The sequence below is a fragment of the Sitophilus oryzae genome, unplaced genomic scaffold (genome assembly GCF_002938485.1).
Source record: "Sitophilus oryzae breed Bouriz unplaced genomic scaffold, Soryzae_2.0 scaffold_1385_pilon_pilon, whole genome shotgun sequence".
Lineage (NCBI taxonomy): Eukaryota > Metazoa > Arthropoda > Insecta > Coleoptera > Curculionidae > Sitophilus > Sitophilus oryzae.
The window spans coordinates 612225-627177 of NW_022146043.1; the positions used below are offsets into that span (position 1 = coordinate 612225).

At 34.6% G+C, this 14953-nt stretch overlaps 1 protein-coding gene across 3 annotated transcripts in view; it reads right to left on the reverse strand.

The window, feature by feature from the left end:
* LOC115875393 overlaps positions 1-14953 on the reverse strand; it is a 71328-nt gene that overhangs the window by 54620 nt on the left and 1755 nt on the right. Inside the window, exons 1-2 of one of the 3 annotated variants that reach the window (XM_030890834.1) lie at positions 3035-3274; positions 526-871 (exon numbers count right to left, since the gene is read on the reverse strand). The exons of 1 other annotated variant lie outside the window; for it this stretch is intronic. In XM_030890834.1, the coding sequence (XP_030746694.1) occupies positions 526-583 (58 nt within the window). In that variant the 5' untranslated portion in view covers positions 584-871; positions 3035-3274. Of the gene's footprint in view, positions 1-525; positions 872-2939; positions 3275-14953 lie in introns of those variants that run through there. One more of the 3 variants, XM_030890833.1, reaches the window with a different exon arrangement.

Consider the following 14953-nt stretch of genomic DNA (forward strand, 5'->3'; position numbering starts at 1 on the left):
TATGATGTGCGACCTATGAAATGCGACGACCTGATCGGACTGTCATGCCGACTGATTGTATATACCGTCCTTCGTCATTGTCCATGCATGTCGTTATTATTTTTCATCAAAAGAGTATTTAGCTATTGGAAAAATGGCCATGTTTCTTGAATGAAGTACTTCCTAGCATATTTTTCTTATTATCTTAAAACAAAGTAACTTGCACTTGGTTGAATGAAAATAGATTCAAGAGAAATTTTCGAGTTCTTTCTTGAGTTAAGAGAGTTTTTCTTCAGACAAAATATTTTCTTTTACGCTAAAATAAATTCTCTTGCCACTAATTTTTTTTTTTTTCAAGAACGATGACGACTTTAGTTCAAGTCTATCTTTTTTATCAGTGCAGTATTCCATGAGTGCCTAATACGCTTTTACAACACGAATATATAAATATTTCTCAAAAATATACATTAATAATCGCCCATTTCCATTAACGTCATTACCAGGATGTCAAAATAATTTTGTAAACCCATACGATTTAAGCCTTACCTTTCAACTCGTCCAGGTCTGCGTAGGGATCGGGCAGCTGATTCACTCTGGCCTGCATTTTTAATGCCCGATTATTAATCCTTTCACTGTCACTGGCGCTTCTAATGGCCGATTAATTTTTAACAGCGCTGGCACAACGGTCCTTCATCCTTAGTCCTAATTGCGGAGTCTTTTTCATTTTGGCACGCTTTTTGCCGCTTTGCAGTTGGATTAGACCGCGGTTTTTCGATTGGAGAAAAAGTTCGGCTAGAGTTGATTACCGGGTTCTTTGAGAGAGCAAAACCTTTTATAACTGTCTGTTAGATGAACGGATGTGGAGATAGACATACACTTTGTATAATACGTTCTGTAAAAATAGTATAGTGTTTTATTAGGAGTAAAAATGATATGGAGCGTTTAGACTTGAGCACGCACGAGCTGAGCGTGCGCGCACGGCATTCGTTCGCGCTCTCGGCTCCGTTCAAATTAAAAACTTATTTTTCGACGAATGAAGTGGCCCATTTGTGCGCGCACAGCAAAGTTGTGTTGGCGAAAATAATGGACGACCAAGAAATAATCGAGGCTGCAGTCATTGTTATGCACAGCTTAATTATTAAAAAGAACAAAAATCGAAAACATCGTCGCTGGTGGCAAACCCAAATTTTTAGAAATCGATATAATTTACTGCAACAACTTAGTGTATGACTTTGAATATTTACAAAATTTAATCACAACCAAAAATTACGAACAAAAGACAAATTTTAGAATAGCAATTTCATTAATATCGACATATTCAATATTAATTTTATTTACAAGGTTTTGCCATGCGTTATATTTTTTTGATTTTTTAATAATACGAAGAATGTTTAACATCCCATAATATAGGCAACTTTTTATATTTTTCAATTAATAATAACCAAGATTCATTGATTCACTCCATAATTTTTATAAAGAAAACGAAATAAAAATACACACGCACGCACGAACGCAGACAAAACAAATTGCCGGTCCAAATTGAGCGTTCGTAGCACACATAAAATCTCTTTGAGCACGGACCAAAAACCGACACCAGACGGCTCACGTTCGCGGCTGCTCGCGCACAGACAGATTCAGAGTGAGCGTGCGCGCACAGCCGTTTACACTTGAGCATTCGCGGAGGATCAGTGCGTGCATGCTCAAGTCTGAACGCACCAATATATTGTGTGGCGAGGGCTGTACGTTTGACGGACGGGCGTTAGCAACTCCGACGTTACAGGCGAGCCACAAAAGTAGGGATGTTCGGTTCTAAGATTTTAGTACCGGTACCACGAAGTACCAGTCCTACAACCGGTATACCGGTTCCAACAATTAGATCGGTGGGACCGATACTGAACCGATACACCAGCTGGACCTGAAGACCGGATGAACCGGAATATCGGAAAGACTGAAATAACAGTTTTGGTTGTTGTGCCAGTGAGCATACCTAATGATACCGTATTAAAAATCGTAAATAGAAAGTTCTCATGCCTGTAACGTTAATTATAAATACGGTAACGAATGATCGAAAAAAAAACGGCGTCCAGTTTTACATTAACCATAAGTATTCACCATATAATTTTTACATATAAAATGACAGCGATCTTCATTTCATAGCAATCGCTGACGCAGTTTTTTTTCGATCATACGGTACCTAGAGTAGGAGAACACAATCAGCTTTGTACGAAAACCGGTACCAAAATCGTTTTATACAAGTTTTTTGATTTTCATATTATCATGAATCTAATTTTCCGTAACGATTGGAAACCGGTCTTCCGGTATCGATTGAAACCGGTCTTTCGGGACCGATTTAAACCGGTCTTCCGGTACCGGTATCAAAACCGGTCTTCTGGTACCAGTACCCAATCCGGTCTTCCGCTACCGGTAACTAAACTTGTATACCGGTCTTGAAAAAGTCGATACGGTACCGGAATATTTCAAAAGTACCGGTCCTGGTACCGGTATACCGGAAGACCGAACATACCTAGCTGCGACTTGGTCGTCAGTGCGTTTGAGCCCTTAAGAAGGCCCTTATTTTTTATATTGCGTAAAAATTATTTTTAAATGGGGTAGTTATTAGTGTTAATTTTTGACAAGTTTTATGTTAATTTTTTGTAAATGACATCTAGAAATTGACCTCGTCAGAATTAACATCTATTGTTATTCCCCAGCCGTCTTTGACACAATGATAGTTCTTAGGTAAAGCGGTTCTGGGTAAAGACCGCCTAAAAACTTAAAAATTTTCAGATTTGTTATTCAATCAAAAGTTCAAAAGTCCATAAAATTACGAAATTAAAAAAATACGCTGCTTCCAGCTTTTCTAATAATCCCCTATCCCTAGTAAATGACGTTACTAGTTGTAGAATATAAATATTAACAAAAATCTCAGCACAATTTACACATAAACCACCATAAATTACCAATTTTATCAACACCACTATCGTTAAAATGCAACAAACCGCATTTGTTTTACTGAACAGCCACGAAAAAAAAACAATTACGCGCACCAACCTACCGCGATATTATCCTAGTCCCGCGAGAACAACGAAAACCTTCGAAAAACAACCGGCGATCGCCTGCTGATATTCGCGAGCGGCGGCGGACGAACAACAAATGACCGCGCTCACGTGCGAGGCCCGCTTGATAGTTGTCGGCGTCGCGTCGGTCGTGGGCGAGTAGCGCCGCGGCGCCTCCACGTTATCGCCGTCAACGTCGGCCGTGAATTAGTAATTTGGCGTCGGAGAGGAGTGAGGGGGTGTGTAGAGTATCTCCCGATGCACTATATGGAGTAAGTTTCTATTCAGAATCTATAGACCTCGGAGTAACAACAGAAATGGAAACGAATGTACTGTAAACATTGGTAAGGGGGCGTTCATTAATTGACGTGTGGGAATCAGGGTGGGGGAGGGGTCAAGCCGAGTCTTGCTAAAAATCACGTGGAGGAGAAAGGGGGTTTCGGCAAATATCACGTAATTTTTTTTGAGCAAAAAATGGTGTAAAAATGTGAGAAAATCAGATTAATTTAAAGTAAAAAAATTAACTAATAACTATAAATGGTAAAAAATATTGAAATCTGACACATTTCTTTTGTATATTAAAATAGATGTAAAGTTATTTAGTATTGATATATCATATATAATTAATTCATTTTCTGCACCTTGTAATCTGATAACCCTTAGTTTTGAAATTGATCCGTAATTTAAGAACCAATTAACCTTAGGGCATAATCCACCCACAGGATGATGTTTAATCAGGGTGTCCTTCGCTTAATCAACTTCCCCCTTTAACAGGCTATCACTGAATTAATATCAGTTTAAAAGAAGAGGTTGTGTAGAATTTTAAAAATTAAACAGCAAAATTTTAAAAAAGTTTTAAAAATTCCAGTCCAAGAAGATTTTATTTCATAAAAAAAACATTTAATTGTTTTAAAAATAACTGATTTCGTAAAGTCATCTAGACTATTCAACAAATATCAGACAGAACACAACATCTACAGAGCAAATAAAGTATCCAGCATCCAGCAAGTTTACAATCCCTTTATAGTCCGAAAACACAAGAAAAGATCAACAAACAAGAAGTAATTAAATTGAAAATCGAGTCGACGTCACGGATATGTAAATAGAAAATAGATGAAGAATTACTTCAGCCACAAATGGTTTGCTTTTAGTCTTTTCACTATTGTCTATCGCAATCGAACAATTTGCAACGTCACAAATAATTACTTTATTGTTTATGGGTGAACAAAACAATACGCCGCTAGCCGTTTGTAACCCCTGACGTCAGCATGTCCATTCATGTGTTCCAAAAATACCCTTCGACCGATGTGTTAGAATGGAATTTAATAGATCGACCATAGCTTCTATTTTGACGATGTGTTTGTACTCTTGTTGGAGTAGATGTGGTGTAAAAAAGTTATGTTTTTGTTTATGATCTTATAGAAATCAAATATCGAAAGATAAATTTATTTTATGTACGGGGTGGTTCAATAATAGGCAGAAGCTGGCTGTAGACTGTAGCTCAGGAACCGTTAATGACAGAAGCTTTGAATAAAAAGATTAGAAGTATAATACTCTCCATGTATATTCATGCAGATACAGTTATGGATTGTTTTGAGATGGCTGTGTAAAAAACACTAATTTTTAATCAAGGAGCCTTGGAAAAATACGAGGCATGTTTTTTAAGTAAGTACCGTTTTGCGATTCCGCCGCCGCAGCGCTACGGTCGGCGTTCCGCGCATGCGCGCTGGTTACCTAAATCTCTTGTCTATGCACAGACGTCAGTACAGTCTGATTCTTCATTGTATACGTTGTTTATTGAGTGTTTAAGATGCCTCCGACAATCGTGAGCCCCGCCGATTGTGAAGTACGGGCTGTCATACGATTTCTTAGTGCTAAAGGCGTAAAACCGATCGATATTCATCGTGAGATCTGCGAAGTTTACGGACAAAACATTATGAGTGATGGAATGGAAAGGAAATCCTTCGGTCGTTAATGAAGATTTGGTTCCGAAAGTGGACGAAAAGGTGAAAGAAAACAGACGCTTTACAATTTCATCATTGTGCAACTACTTTCCTCAATGTTCTCGTAGTGTTTTGTATCGCATTGTGACCGAGAACTTGAATTACCGGAAATTGTGTTCACGTTGGGTTCCGAAAATGTTGACGGATTTGCACAAAACCCAACGTTTAGGCAGTGCATTGACTTTCCTTGAGCAGTACCACAATGAAGGTGAAGATTTTTTAGACAAAATTGTTACTGGTGACGAAACATGGGTGGCCTACGTCACACCAGAATCGAAACAACAATCCATGGAATGGCGACATTCATCATCACCCAAAACAGTGAAGTTTAAGCAAACAATTTCTGCCCGGTAAATCATGTGCACAGTTTTTTGGGACAGAAAAGGAGTATTGCTAGTGGAGTTTCTGCCTCGTAATGAGACAATCAATGCAGCATCTTATTGTGAGACATTGAACAATCTGCGCCGTGCAATCCAAAACAAAAGACGTGGCAAGTTGAGTAAGGGTATTGTTTTGCTACATGACAATGCCCGTCCACATGTGGCTAATCGGACCAAAGATCTCATCAAATCTTTTAAATGGGAAACTCTAGATCATCCTCCATACAGCCCTGCTCTGGCGCCCAGTGACTACCATTTATTCCTGCACTTGAAGAAACACCTGGGCGGTCAGTGTCTTCAAGACGATAACGAAGCCAAAACAGTTGTGATACAGTGGTTAACCAGTCAGGCGGCAGAATTTTATGAGGAGGGTATTGAAAAACTGGTGCCACGTTATGACAAGTGCCTCAATATTCACGGAAATTATGTAGAAAAGTAGATTAAGGTACAGGCTTTCATGTAAAAATAAAATTATTGCGATATCTTTGCACGTTTTTTTTTTAATTCCAAAACGGTACTTACTTAAAAAACATGCCTCGTAGATTTGAGCGTCTAATGTTTTTAGTGGCTTGTCCTGGCTGGTTAAAACATGCCCAAGTCGTATTTTTAATCATATCTTAATTTTTTCAAATGGAACCAGGGTGGCTCGTTATCATATTTGAAAAAAGCTTTTTTTACGAATAATTTGGTACCACACACTTGGTATTTCAAGTCAAACTATCGTTATGAACCACATGTTACAATTTCAAATAAACCATAAATATGCGAAAATGTCAAAAGTTGACATATAATATGGCAATCTATTCAGAATGTCATTTTCTATCAAATAAAAAATACCGACAGTGCGATTTATAAATCAAAAATTGTAGTAATTTCCGGTGAAGCAGGAAGTGACCGAAAGCAATTGACGTCAATCAATCCTAATTTATGTCATATACTAACATACCAGATCTCGTTTTTTTATCTGAAAAATAAAAAAGTTATAGGGGTGTGCCACTTTTGAGACGCACCCGGTATAAAAGTTTTTAAAGAAATAAAAATAAACGAAGTTCAACACTCCCCCGTCAATATTTCTAGATACGCCTCTGGGAATGATCGATTTTTAATGAAAATGATGGGCATTCCCACTGGGAAAAATATATGTTTGGAAAATGTTACTAATCCTAGTATTTTCCTTTTTTTCTCTTGTTTACTATTTGGTTCAATATTGAACTGAATTTACTAATTTAGTTCAACATGTATATTCGTTAAAAATTCAGCATTTCAGGCTATTTTGCATATTGAAATAGGGGGCGTATCTACATGTGGCTGTAAATGAGCATGGGAATTAAAAAGCTTTCTAAAAAATAGTTTCCGGTTGAAAAAAATAAACAAAGTATCTACTATTTACTAATCAACAAAACACGACTTTTAAAACTAACACTGGAAAATAAATATGTAAGATTCAGCTTTGACCAAAGGCCGGGCAACAACAATATTTTGATACTTTTATGTATATTTATTGACGATATTCTTAAAATTTAATTTAATATATTACGTATTTTTATACAGGAATATTTTATACAGGTAATTACAGGAATGGACTGGCCACATTACTTATGCTTAATTTTCTGAATTAGGTAGTTTGTCCAAAAAAATCCTTTATGGGTATTTCGCCACTGCACTGCAAGAAAATCTACAAAATAAAATAGAAATACCCATAAAGGATTTTTTGGAGAGATGAATCCGCCACATAGGTATAGACATTTTTTAGGTAGTTTGGTTAGGTTTGTTTAAAAATAAAAAAAAACTCGAAAAAAAATTCAAAAAATTCTAAATTTTATTTTTTTTTGCGAAAGAAACCTCGTAGATGTGTTTTCTGGTGTCGAAATATACTACTCCTAAAAATATTTGCACTTATTTAAGACTCACCCTGTATCGTGTGTGTGTGTGTGTGTGTGTGTTTAATAAACACACAACAACTATAAACACTGTTTATAGTTGAAGAATAAATTTGTTTAAGTGTTTTATCATGTGTTTTAAATTAAGGAAACACGGAATTCTTTACAGAATTATATGAAAAATCCATTATTATAACAGTCTCCTTAATTTTTTTGAGCTTGGTATTTAACACACTGCATACTTTCAAAATTTTGCATATTCGGCTATTTTTACATATCGAAGAGGGGGCGTACACACAGCTGTAAATAAACATGGGGATTAAAAAGGTTTCCATTTCACATTTGCACGGTTACTTTTCTCTGTGGCGCGTTTTGGCAGTCGTAAAACTGTTCCCTCATAATTTGTAACCAGACTTAAGATTTATCCCGTTAATTTCTAAGTATTTTTAACTCAAAGAGAACATTCACCCCTTCTTCTGAAGCTGGCGCTTTAAGTTTAACTATATACGGTGAGTATACACTAGATCTATATTTGGTACAATTAAAATACGTAGCTCAGGACCTCTACTACCAGAAATCAACAGAAAAATTATGATTTTTTCCAACCCTGGATATTGCTAATGCAATTTGCACAGGTCACAAATTCAATGTATAAAAAAATTAAATGTAAAACGAAAAAAATATATTAAAAAACCAAATAAAAATAAATGCAGTAAAATGATATACAGAGAAGACCAGGCTACTAGTAACATAGCAAGTTGCCGGACGAATTTACGTTTACCCGTTTTGCGTTCGTACTCGAGAGTCACTGCCGGCTAGTCGGCTGGTCAGGCAGTAGGCAGTTGCAGTTGTGCTTGGACGAGTCGGTCGTGACAGACTAGGAATATGACGCGAGGAGTGCCGTGTATTTATTATTGTCATTTTAAATGTTTACCTTCACTTAAGGTAACATTTAAAATAAAAATACTTAAATATTTATTATTTCAATGTGTTTACAAGCCAAAACTAAAAATAAATAAATTCTCTAAACCCAAAAAAAACTATAATATTACTCTAAATAAAAAAAAAGTTATAACAAGTGTTCAAAAAGACCACCTTCTTGTGCTAGACAGAAGCTAGGCGGTCGTAAAATCCCCGTCTGACATTGGCTAATAGTTTGAAAAGCCTCTCGTATTTTTACTTGTAGCTCATCCAGATTATTAGCCCTATTATGACCATACACTTGGATTTTACATAACCCCACAAAAAGAAATCATTGGGAGAAAGATCTGGTGATCTAGCGGGCCACAAAATAGTTCCATATCCACTAATTAAACGGTTGGGAAAAGTATTGTTCAAATATTCTTGAACAATACGGGCATTGTGGGCAGGGCAACCGCCTCAGCAATTTGATTACTTGAAAACGTGGGATTTTGATCCGCTGTAGCACAAACGAACACTTGCTTTAACTCCTGTTCTTCATTAATCAACACATCAGGCTTTGTGTGGGGACACGCACCCACGTGTTTCAAAATTATTAATAACTCTTGATATAGTAGATAAAGATGGAATTGGCCTGTTTACAAAAGTTTGTGGAAAAATTGTTTGTATATCCCGATAAAACCTATTTTGGAAATACCATTTTACAATTTGAATTTTCTCACGAACTTCATAAACATCCATTATTTTACTTAAAAATAAATAATACACGAGAACTGTCTCGAGAATCTACGTATTCGTTTTGGCTATTAAAACAGGAATAAATACAAATTCTGAAACATTCTTATCACATATCGACCTATTTTTACTTTATCGCATTTTTTCGCCTGCTTTTTATCCGGCGGACGGGTATACGTTAAAGGCTGATTCATGGTACACCGTGACGGGCCGGGGCCGTGCGACGGTGAAGGCACGGCCAAACATTGTCAAATGTTATTTATACCGATCTGTGATACCTATGCATTCATGCTAAGAAGAGCACGGGCCGAGATTCGCCGGAACCCGTCCGTGCCCCGTCCGAGAAATGTCGGTGTACATTTTTCCTCGGATCCGCTACGGTCCGGCCCCGTTGCGGCAAACATAAATGAGTCGCCCGGGCTAAATACTTCGTTCGTCTACGGGCCTATAGCGACTGTTTTCTAGCAGTGTTGCCGCACCCAACTTTTAGCGCGTACCACATTATAAACTAAAAATGTACCACTTTGGTACAATTTTTTAAAGCACAACAAAATACATCTGCATATGACTTTAACCGGTTTGGTCGCTGTGAATTTCTTCATAAATTTCTACATAAAAAAACTTCCTGGAGAAAGACACAAATCGAGACGAAAAACATGAAATAGAAATTCAGAAAACCCAATTATAAGTATGTATAGGTTGAAGAATTCTAAGTAATTCTAATACTACACACAATACTTGGAAAACTTAAATTTTATTTAAAAAAAACGCAAATATAGAAGCATGTTAGAAACAGTAAATTTTCAAGTTTTTTCTTCGGGTTATTTAATATAGGCAACGCTATAGACATTACAACGTTTATAATACGTCGTTAATTAATGCGGATTTTCTCCGAATGGTATCGGTAAGCGCGTTTAATGCAATATCAACGACATAATTATTAAATATCTATTCATTTTCGGTGCGCGTGGAAAATAATTATTGTACCAAATCATCCTGGATTTGAAAATGTAGTACCACTGTACCAAATAGAATTAAAAGTATCAAATTTGGTACAAATGTACCACTGCGGCAACACTGTTTTCTAGAATATAATCGGCACGGACACGATCCCCGTTGTCCACTCGGTGTAACATATATTGAACTGTGATATTGAAGGCCCGGACGTGGCTCGGTGTCTACTTTACGGAACGTGCCCGGCTCGGGTACGGCCCGGTGTACCATGAATCAGCCTTAATTCGTCCGGTTCTGCCGAATCTGATGTTACTACTACGGTGGTCCGGTCTGTATATTAATAACAAACATATCAACACTAACAACAACAACCAATACTTTCGGTTAGTGGACCCCTCGGTGGGCCCATATCAGTAAGTTGATAAAAATTAAACAGGATTGGTATTGTTTTGCAACTTTTTTTTTAAGCTGTTTTGTTTTAAATTGTAACACTTAACACGACTGTAGCTTTAAGAAACCCTAGTATTTTATAAAATTTTATATTCTTTATACAGGTTGTCCCAGAAATAAGTGCAAGTATTTTAAAGGGTGGTAGATCTGGTAGGTAGATCTCGATAAAAGAAACATATTTTCTCTTTATCGTCTTTCAAATAAGTCGAAAATAACGGAGTTATTTTACTTTGAAAATTTCCAAAAAAATATGATTTTTTGCTCAAATTTTGAGAACCACTGGATCTTTTCTGGATTTTCTTTCTTGTAAATTTAATTTACTACCTATGTTGCCATATTATCAAAAAATTATTTTTTTACTAAAAACTAAAAAAAGTTCCAAAAATTTGTTCAAAAAATTCCGAAATTTCAAAATTTTCGCGAAAAAAACCTCATAGGCGTGTTTCTGGGGTTGAACTATACTACGAGTTAAAATAGTTGCACTTATTTACATTTTTTTTAAATTTTATTAAAAAAAATATATTATTTATATAAATATTATATATTAATTCTACTTACCCTTCATTTTTCTCTATTTTTTCCGAATAACGCTTATTATCAACGAATAAAAATACCTTTATTAAGGGTTAAAAAATACCCTTTTCCATACAACATAGCTCGCTTCGTCATTCTCTAACTATTCATTATTGGTTATCTATCATTACAACCCTCCGTTGGAAAAAAAGTAAGGAAAAGCATGTAATCACGACTTATAAATAACTTACATAAAAGGAACGTCTAGCTACGGTTCCCCTCTTTAAAGGGCAAATTATTGATCTAGGTATAATGGAGAATAATACTTAAAACCAGAATATACAATATTTATTAAAAAAAAAGAAATAAACCCATTGAGATAGAATAAAATCACTAAAACAAACTTGAACGAGAAAAAATACTATTAAAACCATGCATCAAACCAATGAGTAATAACAATTGTATGACAAAATCTAATTTTAACTGAACCATCGTCATAATCATTCTCAGCTTATTCAACCATTTCCAATAATGGTGTAGCCTCCCTCACATATTTAGATACTCTCTTTGTAGTTGGGCCCATTCCTCTTTATCATTATACGAGAATATTTAGAGTTTTCATTCATTGGAGTCAAAATTTGGTAAATTGGGTATCGAGTAAGGGAAGAACCGCTGCTATAATATTAATAATACTCTTAGAAAGGTGTAACAAGGTAATTAAAAACTTGTGCTTACCTTAAAATCTCTTTTAAACAGAACATTTATATAGAGCTTCCGAATGATAAAACAATAATGGCTGCTAACACATACCACTCCTAGAAAGTAGAAAAGAGAGAGGACACATAAGATACACTTGGTCGGTGTATCTACGCTGTGGCTGTCCGCGCATGCGCACACCTTCATTTCATGCTAGAATGTAGACACAACAGTACACTATTACAAAGTGTCTATATAGATATTTATACTATGTGTATACGTCACATTTTTACAAGGTGTGTACTATAGGCTCAACTATGACACGAAGTATCACACAAACATATGACTTATACATTGTATGTCTCATATACCGACGTCAGATTTCATCATTTTAATAATTATTTGTTACGTTACAAAAAACTCTTTAGAACCTTGAGTGCATACGGTATACAACTAGTAAACACTGTATCACACAATTCTATCAATAAAAACCTGCGTGTATCTCATATGTATATGTTAGAACTAGATGAACACTTAGGTTCACTTTAACATATTTGGTTTCTCATGTGTCTCCCTTGTAGAAACGTAATTTCATTTTGACGTGCTGTATGGGTGTTGTCTATTGTTGGCTATGCGGGCCCAAGTTATCGCTGCTAATTTCCTAATATCAAGGTCCCATCTCAGGTTTGGTCTTCCCCTACGTCTCTTGATTCCTCGTGGAATTTACATGCTGTAATTTTTGTGGTCCATCTGTTGTCCGTTCTTCTTGCCAGGTGTCCTGCCCATTAGTGCCCATTGCCATTTGAGGGATTTGACTCTGTGGATGACATCTATTACCGGGATCTTTTGTCGTATCCACTCTATTCTTTTACGATCTCTCTTGTTATTCCCAGCATATTTCGTTCCATTGAGCGTTGTGCGACCTGCAGTTTCCTTATGATGTCCGTTTTAAGTGTCCAGGTTTCGCATGCATAGGTCGTGACCGATAGTTCATATTGGCCGATTGTTTTCTTCTTTAGATAAAGTAGCATTCCAGATTTAAATATAATTGAGTTTGTTCCATAAGTACTCCATGCTAACTAAATTCTTCTGACAATTTCGGGTAGTAGAGATCCCGAGCTGTGTATTAGTTATCCCAAATATACAGTGTTGTTCACCACATACGACACGGAGTATTGTAGCTAAACGATTAGATTTTTACAAATTTTAAGTTTTGGGTTCGTTGAAGGACTATTAGAGCTACAATTTAGAAATAATTTTACAAGATACAGAGTGTCCCGAATAAGTAAAAAATGCTATAGTTGTATTTTTTTAAATTGAACACCCTGTATATTATTATATTTTTAGATTCTACGATTGAAATAAAGGTAAATTTTATTAAGGTTTATCAGACTTAAACCTTACCGTTTTTGAAATATTTTTAATTTTGTGAAATTGCAGTAAAAATTTTAAGGCTTCATTTCTCCAAGGGTATCAAAGTTTTTAATACTAAATATTTACTGAAGTTTATTTATTGATCAGTTATTGTGTTGCAATAATAAAAATTATACTACCTTGTACAGAGTGTCTAAAATTTTATTTTAAATAATTACTAGCTTTAAACGGCAATAACTTGTTTAATTTAAATGGAACGCCCTATATATTTTAGGAGAATCAGATGCATAATTTAATTGTCTATCAAATTGTATTATACCACTTTTTATCTATCCCTTCAAGTTTTCGTAGAAAATACATTTTCTTATAATTTAGACCTCATTTATCAATATACCCATGGAATATTGACATTTTAGATTGTTTTTAAAGCAACAAATGTACAAAATGTACAGGCTAGTAATATTATCTTTTTCAGCAAAATGATAATATTACTAGCCCATTTGTATGCAAAAAGAAAACTATTTAAATCTTCATAAAAGAGTATACTATTAATTAAATATACAACCATTATTTCCGCCCAAATACTAATTAATTACATACTTAATTATGTTCGTGAATAAATTATTCTAAATAAATGTGGATTTGAATCAGAAATCAATATAATAATAAGTTATAAATGTGAATGTCTCTGTTCTTACAAATAAGCATTTGTCAAAAAATTAAATATCATTTTTAAGGTGTTACTTTTTACCACACTGTCTAATACACACAAAAAATTCAGTTTTTTAGTTTTTGATGCAATTATTATTAATCAACGCAAACAGTCAATTAATGTAGTTTGAATATTGGAATCATATTAATTGGTCCTCTTTAACAAATATTTAAACAGTTCTTTTTATTTTTTAATGAAATAGACAAACTATATCAACAATATTAGTATCTGTACTCTTTAAAAATTTGGTACATCTTTAAAAATAATCTAAAATGTCAGTATTCCATGGGTATATTGATAAATGAATTTAAAATTACAAGAAAATGCATTTTCTACGGAAACTTGAAGCTATAGGTAAAAAATGGTATAATACAGTTTGATAGACAATTAAATTGTGCATCTGATTCTCATAAAATATACAGGGTGTTTCGTTTAAATTAAACAAGTTATTGCCGTTTAAAGCTAGTGGTTATTTAAAATAAAATTTTAGACACTCTGTATAAGGTAGTATAATTTTTATTATTGCAACACAATAACTGATCAATAAATAAACTTCAGTAAATATTTAGTATTAAGAACTTTGATACCCTTGGAGAAATGAAGCCTTAAAATTTTGACTGCAATTTCACAAAATTGAAAATATTTCAAAAACGGTAAGGTTTAAGTGTGATAAACCTTTATCAAATTTACCTTTATTTTAATCGTAGAAACTAAAAATGTAATATTATACAGGGTATTCCATTTAAAAAAATACAACTTTGATATTTTTTATTTATTTGGGACACTCTGTATCTTGTAAATATATTTTTAAATTGTAGCTCTAATAGTCCTTCAACGAACCCAAAACTTACAATTTGTAAAAATCTAATCGTTTAGCTACAATACTCCGTGTCGTATGTGGTGAACAACTCTGTATAGTGCGTCTAGAAAGTATCCGGAATTTTATATTTTTCTTAATTTTAATGTATTTTTTTTGTAACACTCTAAGACAACAATAATCCATCACGGAGGTTGTGCCGATAATAGGCTATGACCAAAATCGCATTGCAACACAATCTATCAAATATTGTTAATTGTAAACCGGCTTAAGATTTGAGAAATAATGTCGCAAGTAAATAAAAGAGAAATGGTGGAATATTTGTATAGAAAAGGTATTCGAAACGTTAAAAAATTAGTCCAATTGACTGAACTCGGAAAAAGTGCAGTATATGAGACATGTAGCACTTATAGTAACTTTTACCCTCAAAATTTCATTCGAGTCACTAAAAGTACTTGGAAGAAAATTGTAATAAATCGAAAA